Here is a 20,017-nt window from a genome sequence, read left to right as displayed (position 1 = left end):
AGCTAACTTTCGATATTCCGACAGATTTCTTTAATCATGATTGTTTAATCAATGTATTATTTTGTATTTTATCGGAACAATACAACAAAAATTCCAAATGTTATCGATTATTTAAGAGAGATATCGTATCAATAGCTGGTTATAATTGAAGAAAATGGCAAGTACTAATCAATTGTATTTGGAGAATCTATCTAACACTCTTTGAAAGATACACACGCGTTTTCTATTTTTTAATTAAAATAACGAGTTATGGCTGTGCTAAATGTTCTGTTGCTTGTTTTGTGCTCGATTTACTCTCTTGTAAACGGAGTAGGTTTTCATGGATTCACTTTTCAAGGTTTGAAGGAACCGGAACTATTGAAGAAAGATGTAGACAAAGATATAATCGAGGGTTGGATCACTCAACCCCTCGATCACTTCAATTATCGTGACAATCGCACCTGGTCAATGGTAATTTTCGTCTATCACATGTAAGCTCTTTAAAATACATATTTCTTAAGATCTGATATCTATGGATTGCTTTATAGCGTTACCGAGAAAATTCTGCATTTATGAAGAAAAATAGTTCTATTTTAATTATGATCGGTGGAGAATGGCAAATAGACGACGGATTTCTGCAAGGTGGACTGATGTACGAGATCGGAACGAAATACAACGCATTGATGTATTACACAGAGCATCGATATTACGGAAAGAGCAGGCCAACAAAGTATATAATCGATAATTAAATTCTTTTTGTTTGTTAGAACACATTTTTAATTTGTCCCTTTAAATTGACATTGCAAGTGAAACTAATTTATAGAGACACTAGCACAGAGAACCTACAATATTTGAACGTCGACCAGGCACTTGCCGATCTGGCTTACTTTATCAAAACGAAAAAGAAGGAAAAGAATTTAGAAAATAGTACTGTGATAGTATTCGGCGGCTCTTATGCTGGAAACATGGCGGCATGGGCAAGACTTAAATATCCTCATCTTATTCAGGTATCACACTTTTTTATCTATTTATATTTTAAATAATAAAAACATAAAAAAAAATAAAATAATAAATAACAAAAAAAAAATATTTCTAACAGGGTGCTCTAGCCAGTAGCGCTCCAGTTTATGCGAAGACTGATTTCTATGGTAATTTTTATGTAATTATTAAATATTTATTAGTATCGTTACGTAAAGATTGCTTTATTTCTTAGAATATTATGAAGTCGTGGCGAAATCACTTGGCAGATACAGTGAAAAATGCGTTGAGGATGTAAAAACGGCATTTGACTTGGTGGAGGAATTGTTAACCGCACAAGGTGGTCCTGACAAGCTTAAATTTTATTTCAAGTAAGATATTAAATACATAAAAATTTACAAACAATTTGCTAATATTTTAATAGGATAATAAAATGATAGATAAAATATACAAAAGACAGGTAGAAATAATAATTTTGTTAATAATATTGATTTTAGCTTGTGCAACGTGCCTAATGTAAAGTCCCCTAATGAGCTTGGCTACTTGGTGAATACGTTGACAGAGGTAGATCATTATTATTCATAACATTTATTCTTTTCACTATCCGTTTTTATTTTCAATTGCAATTTTAGCTATTTGCCGAAACCGTTCAATATGATAATGTTAATAAAAACAATCAAACGAAAATCGGAACGATATGCAATATAATGACAGCGGCTCATTTAGGCAGTCCTTTGCAAAGATTAGCGTATATTTTTTCGAGTTCGGGCGTGTGTTTCGATGTAAATTATGATAATTTTATAGAAAAATATCGAAATACTTCGTGGGATTCGACGGCAGTTCAGCTTGCCAGTGAGTTGAATTAATTATAGCTAATATAATAAATTCAATAGCAATATGATAAATGTGTTACATAAGAAAAGATGATTTTTTATATATGCAGCAAGGCAATGGTGGCACCAAACTTGCACGGAATACGGTTACTATCAGACGACGAATTCAAATAAATCAATCTTTGGAACGCGAGTATCGTTAAGTTATTTCATTGATCTATGTATAGATTTCTATGATGATTAGTAAGTGCATTAATAGTTATATAATATTTTTCGCTTTTAATCGCTCCTCTAGTCTAATATTCGTAATTCACAAATACATCTGGAATGCCATTATTTTTTCAACAGGTTTTCCAAAATGTTAAACAATTCTTGTTCTAGTGAATGATCTATTTATTTAAATAATCGAGTTTTTTCATTAAAAAATAATAATTTTAAAATTAATTCCAGCAATAATGATAAGATAATAAGCTCACGGGTCAGAAGAACAAATATAATGTACGGAGGGCGGTTACCTGATTTAACAAACGTCATATTCACGAATGGTGATATTGATCCATGGCATTCGTTATCGGTATTGAAGGATCTAAATGCTTTTTCTCCCGCTATCCTTATCAATGGTAATTATACAGTTGATTAAAAGCTGCACTATAGAAACTTTGTTTTTCTTATAACGCAAAAAAACAATTATTTTTTTTAATTATATTTTTTAGGATCTTCGCACTGTCGCGATATTTATAGCGATAAAGACACAGACTCGGAGGATTTGAAGAAAGCCAGAGTGAGAATTCGTGACATAATTAGCAAATGGATTTCTTGATGAAAGTTCCCGTCAAATTTTCCGCGAATAAGCTCGTAAAGTACGATTTACGATTTTTGAGACAGAAAGTGAATAATGAAAGTCATTTATTTTGTATGCATTCATCGTGTTAAAAATTATGTACAATACCTGATATAATATCTATTAGAGTGCGATTCTAAATAATATAATATGCACATACATATTAGTGATATCTCTACATCTCTACATAGTACAAAAATAAAATTACGTCCTCTTAATACCAGAGTATTAACCTAAGATTGTAATTTCCAAACCAGTCTGTATCGCGATCCCGCGCCACTTATTATTTAGGTAAAAAATGCAAAAAGTATCTGCTGTATATATTAATCGACTTCGAGCTTTCTAAAGGATCCGGTTATTCCGTACATCGCAGAATCGCTTGAACCCACGCTGGAACATCCGAATCCTTGTTTCAGAGCCGAGACGGCGCCTTCTCGCGCCTTCTCCGAGTATAACTCGAGACGGACTCTCATCTTATCGTTGTTCAATAATGTGGGTCTCAGTTCTGTTACCTCTTTCCGCCACATCTCTATTAAAATAGTATCATGGAGAGAAAATTTAGAATTCATTATCTCTGAAATGGAAAAAATAATACTGGAAAAAATCGGTACGAGTGTTAATTACCTATCATTTCCTTCATAGGAATTGTCCCGCCATATTCCTTGGGCAACATGCTCACATCCAACTTGTTATTGATAGCATCTTCGAGGTTTGTATAAAGCTTCACGCGACTCCTAATCTTCTCAGAGATCAATGATAATCCAAAGTCCAAGGCGAATTTTAGCGAGGGATGCGAATTGATACCGTGGACCTCCTTATGTCTCATTGGTACAGTACGCTGAAAGATGGTCATTTTATCATCTATTTTATTCCTCAATATTTTTTAATTGGAAAAGAACAATTCTCTTTTCGAGATTGTCTAATATGAAATTGATCACTATATAGTTAATCCAATATATTTTGCTATTGCTGAGATTTTTCTACTTCGAGAGATAAGAGGCGATAGAAATAGATGATCAAAATCTATTTTATCTTGTGTTATCATTTCAACGAGAGACTCACATTTTTGCTGGTGTAAAAAGAATATCTATTTCCTTTAACACTTGAAAGCTTTATGCAAATGTATATTCTTTTCTGTAACTTATTGATTTGTCTGGTTTATGAACAAAAATTACGATATGTCTAATGTTAATAAGCTGTGTAATTCTCTTTTGTCGGACTTTAAGCAGAATTATAGCTCAATAAGCTTATGAGAAAGACGATATTGAAGAACCGGTTTAGTGTCCGATCTTTGGGACATTATGAAACATTATGAAACTTTGTTACATGACATCGTCCTTGGTTCAGACATACAGCTGTATTATGTCTCAATAATGAAAACGACATTTTGGCAGAAATTTGGAACATAAAGGCTTGTTGACTTAATATGATAAATAATGATTTGAAAATAAAACATCCATTTAATATTATCTATACACATATTAACGTAACTGAACAAGATTAAACAAATGTCTGCGAAAAGTTTTAGAAGAGGAAGAATTGAAACGTTAAAACGATTAGTGGAGAGAATTATTACATAAATGTCTAAAGAAAAATTTACTTTTCTTTTATTCTAAAAACTTTATAAATAAATTTATCACACTATGACATTTATATATATATATATAGTGCAGGTGTATATAATTAATTTCTATGTATTAAATTATAACAATATGGAAATAACTTCTTTCAGGAGAAAAATTATAATTTTGAAATAAAAAAAAAAGAATTATTTTTTTAGAAATTAAAAAAATTAAAATGGAGTTTTTGTTACCTTAAATTTATTAGTATTTAATAACCAAAAGTTTTATTTTATTGATTGTTAGTTTTATTCACAACATAACATCGTACCTCGCCATTTTTCACGATGCGTACAGCTTCTTTAGGAGTGAAAAGCGTCAGATGAGGGAAACTAACGCCGGCACCATCGGCAAAATGCACGAAGCCACGTACTTGACTCTCCTCATCTTCCATCAGCGTCTCGTAAGTGATAGCATGAATTTTGCACATGTCCACGTTTGTGTATTTGTGAGGATCAAAAACACCTTGGATTGCGGGTACAAGATTATATTAGAATAAAATAATCGCTATGGAAAAGAAGGCGCTGAGAATTATATATCTTTTACAACAAAATAAAGTGAATATAAAATTTTTGTCATCAATCGCTTCCTACAACCAGCTATTTTTGCATGTTAATAAAATAATTATAGTCAATGAAAATTATTTATTCAAATTTGCACAATTTTGTTTTTTCTTTTGCTTTTAGATTTCAAAATATATTACTATTACTATTAGACTTGTGTGTGACAAAATTTTTATATGTATTTATGTAGGTTTCACATAATACTCAGCAATTTTTTTTATATGTCAAAGAAAACATGTACCTGGTCTAGCAATTATTATACGACGGCCTTTCGCATCGCGGCCAGGTGTAGCAAAGAGATATCTATAAAAGAAAAGATTGCGAAAACGAATTTTAGTGGTAACAAGATAATTTCATACATACTCACCCCAATGACAGTAGCTCTTCCATGTTCGGTTCTGTGATGTCCAAGTTATGAAATGCATCTTGATAGACCTGACGAAGTAACAGGTATCTTTCTGTGGCTTCTTGAGCCATCGGGACGTTGAATTTTTTACATCGCAAGAATTTTAGCAAGAATCGTGCATCTGATAAAAAAATGACAAATTATTGTCGAGAACGCACATTTTTAACAATCAGATGACTATTATTCGTCCAAATATTTATAAAATAGTTATTTAATTTTTTTTAATTATTCAAAATTATTATAACTCTAATACTTAATTATAAAGTAATTAGTTATTGTTATCAAATATTATCAGTTAGATTATTGCGCCTTTAGCACTTGGATTTATGTGATATAAAAACTACTTTTACGTCAGTTGTCATATCAATTATTATTGATTACAATCTTACCGAGACGGCAATTTTGAATGCGCGGATTCATCTTGATCCAATTGCGCATTTGCTCGAGAGCTTGATCTCTGGTGTTTTTGTCCTCTCTGAGCTCATCCTTGGCAATTTTTTGAGTCTCCTCCGAGAGAGTACACTCATACTCATCCTCATCGACTGCCCATTCAACTGCTCCCATTTTGTTCTTGTTTGAAAGACTTCTGATGATCTACTTAAATCTGCAGATATCCGGAAGAGTTTTCAATAAAAGTTATCGTAAACACCTTCTATCGCTATTTATTTTTTTATAGATAATAACAATTATTTAAAAAAGAACAAATCTATTTTTATATATATATATATATATATATATATATATATATAACAAAATCTATCTATTAAAAACAAAAATATTCATTTATTTACAGAAGCGTATTGAATTTTTATTTTTTTAATATATGTATATATTTAAACTATTATAAAAATATATCTATTAAATATTTATAAACGAGATCTTTTTAAACAAAACAATGTGTAATTGTAATTTTTATTTTTATCTACTATCTTTTCGTAATATACACGTAGTTTTATTTAATTATGCAACTTTGACAATGTGCGTTTTCACTCTTTCTTTTGAACCGAGAGGTAATCTAATTGACCGGCTGACCCAGTTTCTGTTCAAAGCCACGGCAAAGGTGTCTTGAAGAAATGGGCTCTTTCTCTTTTTCTCTCTTTCTTTTAAAGAGGAATGGATCGGTTACGTTGTCAGTTGGCCGATCGCGGACGGGAGTTCTCGAACCTTTCGTCAGTCGTGACATAACGATTATCGTAGATACAGAGAAGTATTTCTTCGCGTACCACGTGTTTGGGTATGAGTGTGCACCGGCTCGTTTCGCAATCGCTTTCTCCGATTATGCAATATATAAGCGAGTAGGTTGTTCACCCATCTTTGTTCGCCGGAACAAACCGTCGTGTCGCGCGGCTGCCGAAAGAAGTGTCATTATCATCGCATTACTTTTTCCTACTTTACATTGTCTCAGGTTGCAGTTGCGATAGAGGTACACACAACTCCGATTTTTTTTCCACTTTGTGCAACATGATGTTCTACAATTGTGAAGAAGTAAGAAAGACTAAGAAACATCTTTAGGAGAGAAATTGGAACGCCGCGCCGGTTGTTATGTAGCGAGAATCATTTCACAATGAATGCTCACTCTCTTTTGAATATGTATGCTGTTGAGAGAATTTTATTCTTTCTTCCATTGACTTTCTCTATTATTGCTAATCGCACGTCGTATTCTGGAGCGAGGGTAATTAAAATTGTATAACACTGTTACAATTTAACTATCGCGATCTTTTTTGAACGACAAAAATTTTATCGAATATGTAATGTTCTTAACGTTATGTCATCGTTTAAAGAATTCAATTTCAATCGAAAGTTAGGCAAAAATATTACATTATACATGATATTTAACTATAAAACACTCCATCAATCTTGATAAGTCGGTAATAAACAAAATGACTGTTGGATCGCAGAAACATTATATGTTACGTCTGCATACTCTTACGTACTCTTACATGGATAAAAGTAATTACGATCGAGCTGCACAAATGACGCTGTACTACGATTATGATGGAGCTGGTTAAGGGTATAAGTCTTCTTCCGCGTAGAAAGTGCCACTTATCGTATTATTGCTCGCGAGCTTTTATCTCTCTCTCCGACGTCGTCGATCACGCTTATAAAAGCTTTTTTCATACGATGAAGTTACGTCACATTACGTACTTAATCCTTTCATTTTTCTACACCGGTGTGACTCAACCGTTTTGCGTTACCTCTCGTTATTATTAAAATACCACGATCATGCAACCCGTTATGTTACATCTGCGAAGAATTCCCGCGCGTATTACAACGATTATGTCATGGCGCTTTTGACGCTGTTGCAGCTGGTTTGCGGTTGATGTCAAACAGATAACGAACAAGATCCTGTCTAATCCCACGCTTTTTCTGAGTAAATTTCCTTCAGAGCGCGCATTCGCATGAATGACAATTCGCGTTCCATATTCCCGACCTTTAATAATGTCGACCTTTACAATCAAGGACGAGATACTGTCCTGAAGATTAAAATTCGCGCGACGTTTATCGATTCGGGACACATTATTCTGATGAGCGTGATCGGACAGTTTAAAACTGACGTCACAGACAATATATCGTTGTAACATGACGTATTTTTGTAATGACTTTTAATCCTTTCAAAGTGAGATTTAAATAATAAATAAAATATTAATATTTTCTTAAGAGATATCTTAAAAATAAATAATAATATACAATATTAAATAATTTTCAATATAAATATTATTAATATTACATAAATTAATATTATTTGTATGTCAAAAATCTTTATCTTTATTTTTTGTATTAATAGAAAAGTAAGAAAAGAAGTTCCTTTTATAGAAAAGTACTTACAATTCTCACAATTTGCAACGCATCCAATATAAAATGTCAACATAAAAATGTGAAATTAAAATATTATTTAAAAAATAACTAATATTCTTAAGATATTGTAAAAGTATTGTGTATTTTTCTTCGATTATAGAATCTTGAATCAATTTAAATTTGAATTTTTTAAAATCTTAGATCTAGAATATCGTATTTATATAAAATTAATATTTATGATATTGAAATTTTATTAAAAGGCAAAATTAAATAAAAATTAGCCCAAAAATTGTGATCATATTACGTACATCTCTAGTTTTACAACTAAACTATTTTCCCTCAAATTTTTAAAAAATCTTATGTAATAAATAATTGAAAATGTATCAAAAAATATAAAAATTGGTATAATCTTTTAATTTAGTTGAACATATCTTGTATTTGTAAAAAAATATATAAATTATAAAAAAAAATGTAAAAATTTTCTTTACAAAAAATTACATTTACATAAGAAAAGTAAAGTACTGAATATAAAATATAAAAGCATGTAAATACTGTCTAGGAATAAAAAATTAAATTATTTTAAATTATATGAAAGATTATATTACATTTATTATATAAGAGAGCGTATAAATCACTAATTTTTTAATTCCGCTTTCACGCTTACTCAATCTGCCTATATCTTGGCCACGAGAACCCGAAGAAGAGCTATATCCCACAAGCACTATTCTAAAAAGATACTTTACTTGATTATGTGAGCGTACCCCGATCGTGGTGCCCCAGGTGCACACTTGGAAGTGACTGCCCCACTCTCGACGAACGTTCGCTCTTTTATAATTTTCTGCGACGCCCTTCCTCTCCACCAACGTCACCAATCGCGCTTATATTTACGAGAAGTATGTCCTCAGAAGACCGGATCCTTCAAAGTACAAAGTGTAAACCAAGAGACGTGCTCTCCTTGGTTTCCGACACGCAGATTCAACGTAATACAAACTTTCTGTTAAAGTCTGCACAGGAACTCGCGTACTGTGCTAGTTCCCTGGCATTCTGCCTTCTTTTATAGATATCTAGATAGTATCGTTAATATAGAGAAACGATGCGCGATACTATCAGTTTCGTAACGCGATTCCCCGGTTGTGTCTGTGATCATTTCCGGAACCAGCCTTTCTTTTTTGAAACAAATAAATAATGAAAAAGATTTAAGATAAAATCCTGAGCTCCATTTTTTTAAATTTTGATTGTAAATCTGAAATAATAATCTTGTTTACTGAATTTTTTTTATACACTATAGCAAGTGATATTTTCTTTTTCATTAGATTTGGCTATCGAAGGCATAAAAATAGATGAAATATTATTATTAAAAATATTAAAATTCTGTTTGAGAATTTATTATTACTTTAAAATTAGTTTAAAAGTTCATGTTTTTCATTTAAATAAAATTGCATACAATTTTATAAATTTATAAGGAAGTTTTAGGTTTTGCAGAATTTATTGTAGAATCCAAAGTACTTAAAAACTCTTTTTTATTCTATCTTTTTATGTCATGTGCAAATAACGTGGCCTTGGCAGTTCTCTTTATCTTGCATATTTTAGACTTCTTTTATTGTAAAGTTCAGCTCACGATGGAAATGGGTTCTGATAAATGCTTAAGCTTTTTAAATCTAACCATTATTCTTTGTAACAGATATTTAAAATTCAATTGGTATTACAAACAAAACTATAGATACTTACTAATTAGCTGATGTGTCAAAAAAGACATACGTTATCAATCTTGAAAATTTTCTTTCTATTCTATCCAAAATACTAGGAAAAGAATTTAGAATTTATTATCGATATTCTAAAAATGGATATTCTGTTTATCATAATTCTTGAAACAATTAATAAATTTGAAGTCATAAAATGAAAATTATTTATTAATTATATTAATTAATAAGAATATTTAATACAATTCTCTGAGAGATTTTCAAAATTCCAAATCTGTCTAATTTTATCAATTTATTTACGAGAATTTTAATTTGATTATCATAAGAGTACCGATTAGTTTATACCGAGTTAAATAAATTAAAATGGTTTATAAAAAAATTATAAAATCTAGTATCTTCTCATTTTCAAAACAATGTACATAAAAAATCAATTGCTGTTAATGTGATGCCTTATACATAAGCTGAAAAAATATAAAGACTGAAGATTTCATCAAATATGAATATGAATATAAGTTCAAAAATTCATCAAACATGAACATGAATATCTCAAAACACAGAGATCATATAACAAAGAATAATACATAGAATTATGTAGTAATTGATTATAGAATTTAATAACAAAAATGATTTTCAATGGGATTATTCTCAAATTCTCAGTGATAAACCTTGTTACTTTAATTTAGATTAATTTAGAAAATGCTTTAATTAAAAGACAAAAATTTAGTCTTGTTAGAATTTTATATGATGCTTATATGTAATTTTTTTATTTTTCCATCATAAAAATTTATTGTTATAATTTAATACTACCGCACTGATATATTGATTGACATTGATTGAAGCTTGTTTTTATTTTAATGTCTGTTCTGCGGTTTCAGTTACCTATTATATCATTTTGCATTGACTTATTATAACCGAGTCCATCTTCTCATTTAAATAGTTATGTCGACGAACTTTATGACTTACGGTTAACGTTTATGACTTTTATGACTTTTAGTCTTGTAATATAATTTATATATGATAAGATCTTATTCTGTCAGTAATTACGTCGATAAATTTGAAGAATCTCTTTTTTTATTATATTCTTATATATATTTTATCGTTTCTATCACATATTAAAAAACAAAGAAAAATTTGTTAAGTTCCTTGTTTTTAGTTTCAGGAAAACAGCATGATGATTGATAGTTAATATTAAAGAATAAATTAAAAAAATTTTCTTCAGCTGGACTTTACTCATCCGTCTGTTGCTTCCTATTTGTAATTATTTTATTTATTGTGTTTATTTAATTTTATTTTTAATTTACACTGAAGAAGGTTTAATCTAAAACCGTATTTGTAAGAAACATGTATTTGTAAGTTTTTCTTGATTAATTTCTTGTCTTACAATTTTATGTAATTATATCTACAATGTTATGCATTGACAACCGCATTCGACCATTTCTAGTATTCATTTTTTTATTTATTTTTATTATCAGAGCCTTGATCTTTCTTGATCTTTTGTTTGATAGACATCTGACCGGTCAGCTGAAAGTAAACCTGACGAGTAAGATGTTTGTACTTGGTCCACCGCAATTCTAATAATGTACCGCAATTTTTCTCTGCTCGAGTGTGGCTGTCGCGCGGTTCCGTATTTTACGACCTCGCACGTAAAACATGCGGAGCGTTGCCGCATAATATCGCTGAAACATTATATAACGAGAGAAATGGAAATAGATAACTTAAAATAGTAATCAGCTAATCGCCTTCGCGTAGCAGAGAATTTTTATAATAACAAATGAGACAGAAGAGTGATTACGATGAAAAGAAAGAGATTTCTGTCAATTTTATCATTTCTTTTAACTAGAAAAGCATAACAATGATCCAACGATATCGTTGCAAAAGAAACTCGAACCGGGAAGGCAATTATCATATCCGTGTCATCAAAACGGATGTTAAAAGATGATGTCTAGTAATCAAGCTGAAAATTGTTGGGTCGCATTCGCATGTGTCTTCGAGCAACTTTGCTGGCGGCAAAGCGAATGAAACTCCTACGATTATTGACAGGCACACATATAGGATGTCTGTGTGTCCGTAATTGCAACTTTAATGAATCGTTAAAACCATTGTCGGGTAAATGTTTCGTTGCTGACAAACAGGAAACGTAATTCTTCGGTATAATTGTGTAATTTTCCTCATCAAAATTGCTATAATAAACTAATTATTTTTAAAAATATGTAGAGTTGTTCGAAACATTCAAAGAAGTAGAATAACGGGGCAAATTGGAAGCAATGTAACATAGCTTTGCGTTACAGAACGAACGTAACTTATGACCAATTGCATCATCATCGATGTATACGTAAGAGGCAAATAAGAGATATTTTTTATCATAAAAAGACGTAACGTTACGTATAAGCAAAAATTTTTACATTGATTGAGTTGCTTTTTAAATTACGTGAAAAGATCAAGAAAAGAAGTGTTATTAAAAAAGAAATAAATAGATCATAAAGAGATGATATAAAAAAAAATCTTATTTATTAAAGCATATTTGTATGCTGATTCAAAAGTTATGAAATATTTGACTCACTCTGGCATTTGAGTGTTACATTATTTCTAATATAATATTAAAATAAATATCATAAGCAATTAATGATAATATATATATATATATATATATGCCAGTAAATATCTTATATAATAAATATTATACAAGATATAGGTAATATATATTATACAAGATTACATAGTGCATATTATACAAGATAATTAAAAATTATTATCTAGAATTTTTTAATGCTAAATTAATTACATTTTTTACTCGCAAGCTTTAATTTGAAAAAAAAAATTATCGTATTATAACACAAAGTAAATTTAATAAAAGTACAACTACGTAATAATAATTCTAAAATTAATTTTTTGTTAATTTTTATTAATTTTTGTGTATAAATTTCTTTTATATAATAATTATTACAAATTATAAAAAAGAAAATAGAGTTTCAAAATATAGTTTCAAATAAGGATTTAAGTAATTTGATACCCTTTTTAAAAAGTTCTATTATAACATTCTACAGTTTATTACTTGGAATAAAAGAAAAAATATTTCTTGGTATAATAGATTGTAGCAACGTAACGCAGCGTAATATCTATCTTTTGAGCATTACGTGTCATTACGAAGGTTTATACATACGCAATGACTGCGGTTGGTCGCTTATAAATTGTAGTAAATCCAAGTAATTACAAAAAGAAAGTTAGAAAAGTCCGAGATATTACGTATATTCGGTACTTAATTAATATGAGTTTGTTTAACCGTGCATAACAGCTGATTACACGTTTTGTCTGTGGATGTACTACTAAACGACCATTACACATTTATCTCCTTTAAAAATCACCGCTTGTTTTTAATACAATTTGGAAGTAACGCGTACAAAAATTTCATCACGCGTTTATGTTAACAAATCATGACAATGTAAATCATATGTAAGTTGGATTTCAATGCAAAATTAAAAGTTTTATTCTTTTCTATTAGTTATTAAAATTATCTTTTAAATCTGGAGGAATAATAAACTGACGATCTAATTAAACAACACGGAAATGCAATTTGACATATTATTATAAAGCCTAAAAAATGTTTTTAATTATTTGTAGTTTTAAAATTTCTTTGCAATATGTTACAATCGAGAATGTATTTAAAAAAATACAAATTTTAATCGTATATTATTATGTTCGACAAAATGAAAATGCAAAGAATTGACCTTTTTTTCGTAGGTACTCTTTTACTACACACACGCACGTACGCACGTTTGAGTTGTAGGCGCGATGAAGAATACGTTTACTATATGCATATTCTGTTTAAAATTATCTCACAAACTTTAAAGTTGAAATCTCTGTCAAAAATAATCGAATCTTAAAAAACCAAAGTGGATTTGAAAGAGTATATTTTCAACTTTTATTCTTAAGCGACCGAAAGAATGAATTTTAGATTATGTGCAGCCATCTTAATTTGTATTGTCGGCGTACTAAAATTTTGAAGCTGAATTCAAAGTGCAAAACGGCATGCAAAAAGACATCTTATCTGAAATTTAGTCTTACTACTTGAAAGCTGATACTTTAAGTTTCAAAATACTTTTTTTTCATTTCTGTACGATGATCTGTTCGCGTAATATGGCCTATTAAAATTTAAAAAGAGTTTTTTTTTTTGTTTAAAGTGAAATAACTTGGCAAAAAAAAATCGTACAACAAGAAATAAAAAAACAAAATTAAAGCTAAAGAAACAGCCGTTCACTTGAAATTGGTTTGATAAGCCAGAAAAAATCATCTCACTCGGTGCGATGCGTTAAAGTTGAGATTTTTACATTTTCTTATTTGCTTTATTCCGCTTCAAAATTACGTAACTTTAAAATTAATGACTGCATCGTCATGGGCCTAAGAGCATCTCAAAGTAGACCTTTCAAATTTTAATTTGTTTTTTTGTTCGTTTCAGTAGGATAATTTCTTGTGAAGTTACAGCACTTCAAAGTTTGACAACTTTTACATCAAACAATTGTTGTCTCGTTAATTTTTTTTGAGTGTATATAATTGTGATAATATTTATTTATTTCTAAATATTAATTTTTGAACATTTATTAATCTCTAAATCTCTAATCTTAATCTTTTAATATTTATTTAAACATTTGTTTGTGTAACAACTATTTTACTTTACGTTTCAAAATTATTATTAATAAAACAACTATTCAACTATTATTAATAAAACGCTTTTAATTCTATTATCAATTTTTATCCATTTTTTCTTTGAAATAAATTTTCAGAAAAATATGAACTAATTGTAAGCCAAAAAATGTGCTTATTTCCGCATATCTTATGCTAATGCCTATGTACGTATTTGCGATGCGTTTACAATACATGAATAATGTGAATGGAAGATTTGTCAAATTCAATCAATGATGTATTTCTTTATTTAGTATTTACAAATTGTGAATATGCGCATAATCTGTGTTAACATTACACTTCATCGTCTCTTCCTTTTCTTTCTGAAACACGACTATGATCTCTTATTTCGCTTCGAACGCAAATAATTTTATCTTATGAATACGTCACGAATTCTTCAAAATCTTACTATTAATACAAAATACAACTAAATTATCAAAGATCATATTAAAAGGAAAAATATATCAAATGTTTTTGATGAAAGAGCGTTGTAGACGATGAAATAAGATCATTGAAACTTATCACAATGTTGCTTCTTTTTTTTAGTATAATGTTATTACGCTAACAACACGTGTTTCATCAACGTCTAAGTTTAGTGGTCCTTTTTTTTCGCACCTCTACATTAAGACTACATTCTCTTTAACGATCTGAACGCTCGTAAAAGTAATTTTATCCTTGTTCATTGAATGCTAAATAAAGATAGATAATTCGAGCTAAATCGAGAGATAGAGCAACAGATAATTTAATAACATTGCAATCACCAACGTAGTCTCAGTAAGTTTGATTCTAATGCTTCTAGTTTCTCGAGACGCTCTATCCCTCAAGTACCGGCGAGTGAAAGCGAGTGTTTCTTTCGACACGGGGTGCGCCGATTCTTTGTGATGTGACATGAATAAAAATATGTTGGGAGACCAGCGGAGAATGCCAGAAGCAGAATTTTATTATAATTATAATTTTTATTATAATTATAATAATCTTACATTTGATACACATATTGCAGATTTTTTCGGCTTACAGTTTTTATAAGGTTATTACGATATATAATACATTTCTTAATTTATTGAAACAATAGGATGAATGTAGAACATCTTAGGTTTTACATTTACGAATCGCATTTTATGTTAATAACATTTCGAATTGGCGTTTTTATAGGAAATTATTTCAATATCCATAGTTATATGTTTGCGTTTGAAGTGAGACGAGAGGATACACATTTCAAAAAGAAAAAGAAGAAACAATAACGAATAATGTTGACCAAACTATGCATATTTATTCTTTATGATGCGCGATTCACGATTTATGAATAGTATAAAAAATCTGATTAATTAAATTTGACATTATTCATGAAGTATAAAAAACTTGCGAATCGGTGCATAATAATCTGATGTTAGTATAACACGTATAGAAATGAATAGACCTTTTAATATCTTTGATTTAGTTTATATTTTTCTGTAAATTTAAGAGATTATAAATCAGTGAAAATTAACAGTAAAACTAAAAATAAATTCTATTAATAATTTTATTAACAATTATTAACAATTTTATTAATAAATAATTATTTATTAATATATATATATATATATATATATATATATATATATATATATATATATAAGAATTTAAAAAAATGTAAAATATCCAACAATTATTACATAAACAACAATTAAAAGATTATTAAAAAAATTAACAGAATTATATATTTATTTCTCTTATTGACGTCTGGTTTGCAAGTACATGTGTTTGTACAAAGCTTCACATTAGCTATTTAGGATAATAATAAACAAATATCAGGTAAATTCTCTTTAATTAAAAATTCCTCGAATGCATGCTTCGATTTGCAGGACAAAAGATGGATTAAACAACGTGTAAACACGTATCATTGTCACTTTTGAGAATTGTTATTAAGAGATCGATCTTTTTCTTGCAAAAAAGGTTTTTCAAATCCTGTTCAACATTAATGAAAAAGCAATTTATAGTTTTGAATTTATGATGTTTCCGAATTAAACAAGGAATTATGGTAGACGTTTAGACCTTCCATTTACAAAACAAATTTTTTAAAATTGCAACAATTTATGCAACTTAATTACAAGCAGCTATTAATTGCGAAGATATTTAGAGTCGGAAAATTCGCTAGGTATTAAATCTTTTGATAAAAATTATAACCATTTTAAAAGGCATGTTAAAACTTAATAATTCTATTTATAATCTTCAATTTATTTACTAAAGTTTATTTTCAAAAGTTATTTGTCCGTCTTTATTTGTTAAATAATAAAATTTATTTTATATAATAATTTAAAAAATTAGTTTTTAATTATACATATATAAAATTTTAATAATATAAAAATTATAATTAAAACTGTCTGAAATATTAATATAAAATAAAAGTAGGTTCTGTATTTTATCATCAATAAAATTTATTTGCGTGTTATTTTATGTTTTTTCAAGATGTTTAATTTCACAGCAAAAACGAGGCACATAATATTTGTATTCTACATTCTACAGTTTATGATTACTAAAGATGGACCAAATAAGAGGTATCAAAACATTTAGTTCATAATTAGTTTATTATTTGTTTTCTTTGCGCCTTTCCATTCGCGCTCGACTCTTATTTGCCTATTTATTTATAATTAGTTTATATTATATTAATTTATATTTAACCAACAAATATTAGAACGTGGCGCATTTGTTATTTAACACAGCGTGACTATTCAGAGAGTAGAATAGGCGAGCTCTCTTAAGCTGGCAGGACCAAATCAGCAAAATCAAATGGGACCTAATGAATTATTTAATACTTATTTTGTACTATTTTGTACCACCGAAAATAAATTTGTACTCCGTGCAAATTAAAAAAAAAATGGTGGTCCGCTAACTTAATATTCAACTATCGTAATAAAAACCATTAAAAAATGAAAAATAAAAATTGATCTGATTAATAACAGCATTTGTACTAATTTGTACCACCGAAAATAAATTTGTACCCCGTGCCAATTAAAAAAAATTGTGGTTCTGCTAATTTAATATTCAACTATATATAATAATAAAAACGCTTAAAAAATAAAAAATAATTTTTTTTTTAATTGGCACGGGGTACAAATTTATTTTCGGTGGTACAAAATTATTTTCGGTGGTACAAATTAGTACAAATTTAGTACTAATTATATCTGTTTTGTTTTATTTATTTCTTTAATTCTTTCTTTTGGTCCTGCTAGCTTAATATTAAGTTAGCAGCGCCACGATTTTTTTTGAATTGGCATGGGGTACAAAATTATTTTTGGTGGTACAAATACAGTCAGACCTCTTATCCTACAAAAAAAAATCCTCTCATGCTACGACCGCGAAAGGGGAATTATATCCCTATTCTCAAATTTTTGTCGTAAGATCAGAGGTTTAAGGGGAAGATTCCGGACCGAAAATGTAGGATAAGAGGTCCGATTGTAGTACATAATAAGTACTAAATAATTCATTAGGTCTCATTTGATTTTGCTGATTTGGTCCTGCCAGCTTAAGAGAGCTGATATTCTTACGTGTAGTTTATCATAAGAGTTAATCAATTATGTTAACAATTGCTAATTATAAAGATTATAATTAGCTAATCGTATTTTAAAGAATAATACGGTATATACGAAGTACGCATACCTATTCCTTCGAATGTCGCCATACATATGACAAGAGCAACAGCGCGCTACGTCTGTAATGGTCGAGCGCCGAACACCGTATGACGATGTAAGATAACAAATTCCTTATGCCTATAAAATAATATACGTAGGTATGCCGAATATCCTTTGTAAAAAATAGTGACGCGTCCTTGTTTGTATCCTTGGTATGCGTGACGTAGAAGACACGGCATGGGACATAGTGAGGGAAGGCAAGTGGGGGAAAGGACCGCCGCGCCGCGTCGCGCAGAAAGCAGAGAGACGAAAAAATTATTATTGTTCAGCCAACGCTCGAGAATTAACAAGTACGTATTCGATATACATATGTCGTTTATATCAATAAAGTTTTTCTACTTCATTGTCAGTAGCTTTCGATATACGATCTATCTGATTCTTTTGTAAAACTACTTTTACTTACAACACCTTTCGTTCTCGAGTTTCAAATTAATTTTATTAATAAATGAGTGTATTACAATTTTTCGCTTCATCATTCGATCCTGCGATTCGTATTATCTCAATCTGAAAATGATTAATATATTACATTATCTCAATTCGCGAAAAATTCAAAGTGCGAAAAAGCATCTAAGGTATATTTAAAGATTATTATTAGAGAAATATGTATCGCCCGTAATAAAATTATAAAATTAATAGTTAATAATATTAAATGGAAATCGCGAGAAGTATTGCTATGATATATTCGAAATAAGAATCGCACCTAGATATTAGATATGATGAAAATCATAAAAATTAAACATACTTAGCATCATACGTTTTCACATTTCCTCCGATTTGCATGTAAATGTAATTTTCCAATTATTTTCCGATTAAACGTATAATAACATACAAATTAGCTCTCTTAAGCTGGCAGGACCAAATCAGCAAAATCAAACGGGACCTAATGGATTATTTAGTACTTATTTTGTACTATTTTGTACCATCAAAAATAATTTTGTACCCCATGCCAATTCAGAAAAAATCGTGACGCTGCTAACTTAATATATATTAACCCATTTGATTTTGCTGATTTGGTCCTGCCAGCTTAAGAGAGCTGAATATGCGATTGTCTAAATATAAAATATCAAATGGCATTAACCAAATATTTTTTTATTTGTAAAATTAGAGACTAGATAAGATTATCGAATTTGCAAGCATAAATCGACGAGCTCAAATAATTGTAACAATAGTGTTTTAACAAATCCGTAACAGCTTAAATATCAACGATGTGATCCACAACAATAAAGTATGAATAAAGAATATATGAAAATAAAAAAATCTTACAGATACAACGGAAGATATCGACGGTAAGACATTACATACATTTATGAATGTAACAGAACATATATTCATTATATGACACCATGACTTACAGCTATTTAAGACAAAATTTAAGATAAGATTTAAGACAAAAGATATTCATGACTATATTAACCATATCCACGGATTCAATAAGAGGTTATACAATAATATTATATTAAAAAAATAAACGCGCGGGATATATCGATAATATTCTCACAATATTATTTTCACACAATAATATATTCACACAATATTATCTTACTTATAATCTTGCATTTAACTGACGATATCTATGAATACAATGAGATATATACATGATATAACATCTATATTTACGGATTCAAAATCAAAGATATTTATGATATAATATCATCCATACTTTTTAAAGGTAGTAGCTGTCATCGATACAAACGTCGACAAATCATACACGGTGGACATTATAAAAAAACTTTCACAGAAGAAGAAACAAGAAGAAACAGTCCTTTATCTTTTAATAGCGCCCAAACTTTATTGCCTTGGAGAATTGAAAAGCAAAGTATTCTACAGACGTGGTAAACTTTATGAAAAAAACTATCTGTATTAAAAAAAAACAATATTACAATCGAGTTACCATATTAATCGATTTTAAGATTGAGCAGATTGATGACGATTTGATGCGTAATACAGATCTAAAAAA

General features: G+C 29.3%; 2 protein-coding genes across 5 annotated transcripts; one reads left to right on the top strand and one right to left on the bottom strand.

The window, feature by feature from the left end:
• The first annotated feature begins 148 nt into the window (after nt 1-148).
• Nucleotides 149-2,835, top strand: LOC140663693 (putative serine protease K12H4.7). The gene is made up of 10 exons (XM_072888060.1): nt 149-450; nt 528-709; nt 803-986; nt 1,079-1,127; nt 1,193-1,328; nt 1,455-1,521; nt 1,590-1,809; nt 1,901-2,033; nt 2,241-2,410; nt 2,504-2,835. Exons 1-10 carry the CDS (start codon nt 250-252, stop codon nt 2,608-2,610), a joined length of 1,449 nt encoding a protein of 482 aa, XP_072744161.1. The 5' UTR covers nt 149-249; the 3' UTR covers nt 2,611-2,835.
• A 94-nt stretch (nt 2,836-2,929) lies between these two features.
• LOC140663694 (clavesin-2) lies at nt 2,930-18,079 on the bottom strand. 4 transcript variants are annotated; one of them, XM_072888064.1, is made up of 7 exons: nt 18,029-18,079; nt 5,609-5,823; nt 5,181-5,340; nt 5,055-5,116; nt 4,522-4,715; nt 3,256-3,469; nt 2,930-3,160 (listed from the first exon to the last, which is right to left on the bottom strand). In XM_072888064.1, the coding sequence occupies exons 2-7, from the start codon at nt 5,781-5,783 to the stop codon at nt 2,955-2,957; spliced, it is 1,011 nt and encodes a 336-aa protein (XP_072744165.1). In that variant the 5' UTR covers nt 5,784-5,823; nt 18,029-18,079; the 3' UTR covers nt 2,930-2,954. The 4 variants fall into 4 exon arrangements, with proteins under 4 accessions (XP_072744165.1, XP_072744163.1, XP_072744162.1 ...); XM_072888062.1 differs by lacking the exon at nt 18,029-18,079 and adding an exon at nt 8,777-8,910; XM_072888061.1 differs by lacking the exon at nt 18,029-18,079 and adding an exon at nt 8,759-8,837.
• Nucleotides 18,080-20,017: the final 1,938 nt, after the last annotated feature.

Source organism: Anoplolepis gracilipes, chromosome 3 (genome assembly GCF_047496725.1).
Source record: "Anoplolepis gracilipes chromosome 3, ASM4749672v1, whole genome shotgun sequence".
Lineage (NCBI taxonomy): Eukaryota > Metazoa > Arthropoda > Insecta > Hymenoptera > Formicidae > Anoplolepis > Anoplolepis gracilipes.
This window is presented reverse-complemented; position numbering and strand designations above follow the sequence as displayed.

What these genes read in the sequence shown, in the direction of transcription:
- LOC140663693 (XM_072888060.1), top strand. Translation starts at nt 250, where the DNA reads ATGGCTGTGCTAAATGTTCTGTTGCTTGTTTTGTGCTCGATTTACTCT. An exon ending in AATATCCTCATCTTATTCAG is followed by an intron (nt 987 to 1,078) that starts GTATCACACTTT and finishes TATTTCTAACAG; the next exon opens with GGTGCTCTAGCCAGTAGCGC. An exon ending in TCCCGCTATCCTTATCAATG is followed by an intron (nt 2,411 to 2,503) that starts GTAATTATACAG and finishes TATATTTTTTAG; the next exon opens with GATCTTCGCACTGTCGCGAT.
- LOC140663694 (XM_072888064.1), bottom strand. Translation starts at nt 5,783, where the DNA reads ATGGGAGCAGTTGAATGGGCAGTCGATGAGGATGAGTATGAGTGTACT. An exon ending in CATTCAAAATTGCCGTCTCG is followed by an intron (nt 5,341 to 5,608) that starts GTAAGATTGTAA and finishes TTTTTTTATCAG; the next exon opens with ATGCACGATTCTTGCTAAAA. An exon ending in TATAATAATTGCTAGACCAG is followed by an intron (nt 4,716 to 5,054) that starts GTACATGTTTTC and finishes CCGCAATCCAAG; the next exon opens with GTGTTTTTGATCCTCACAAA.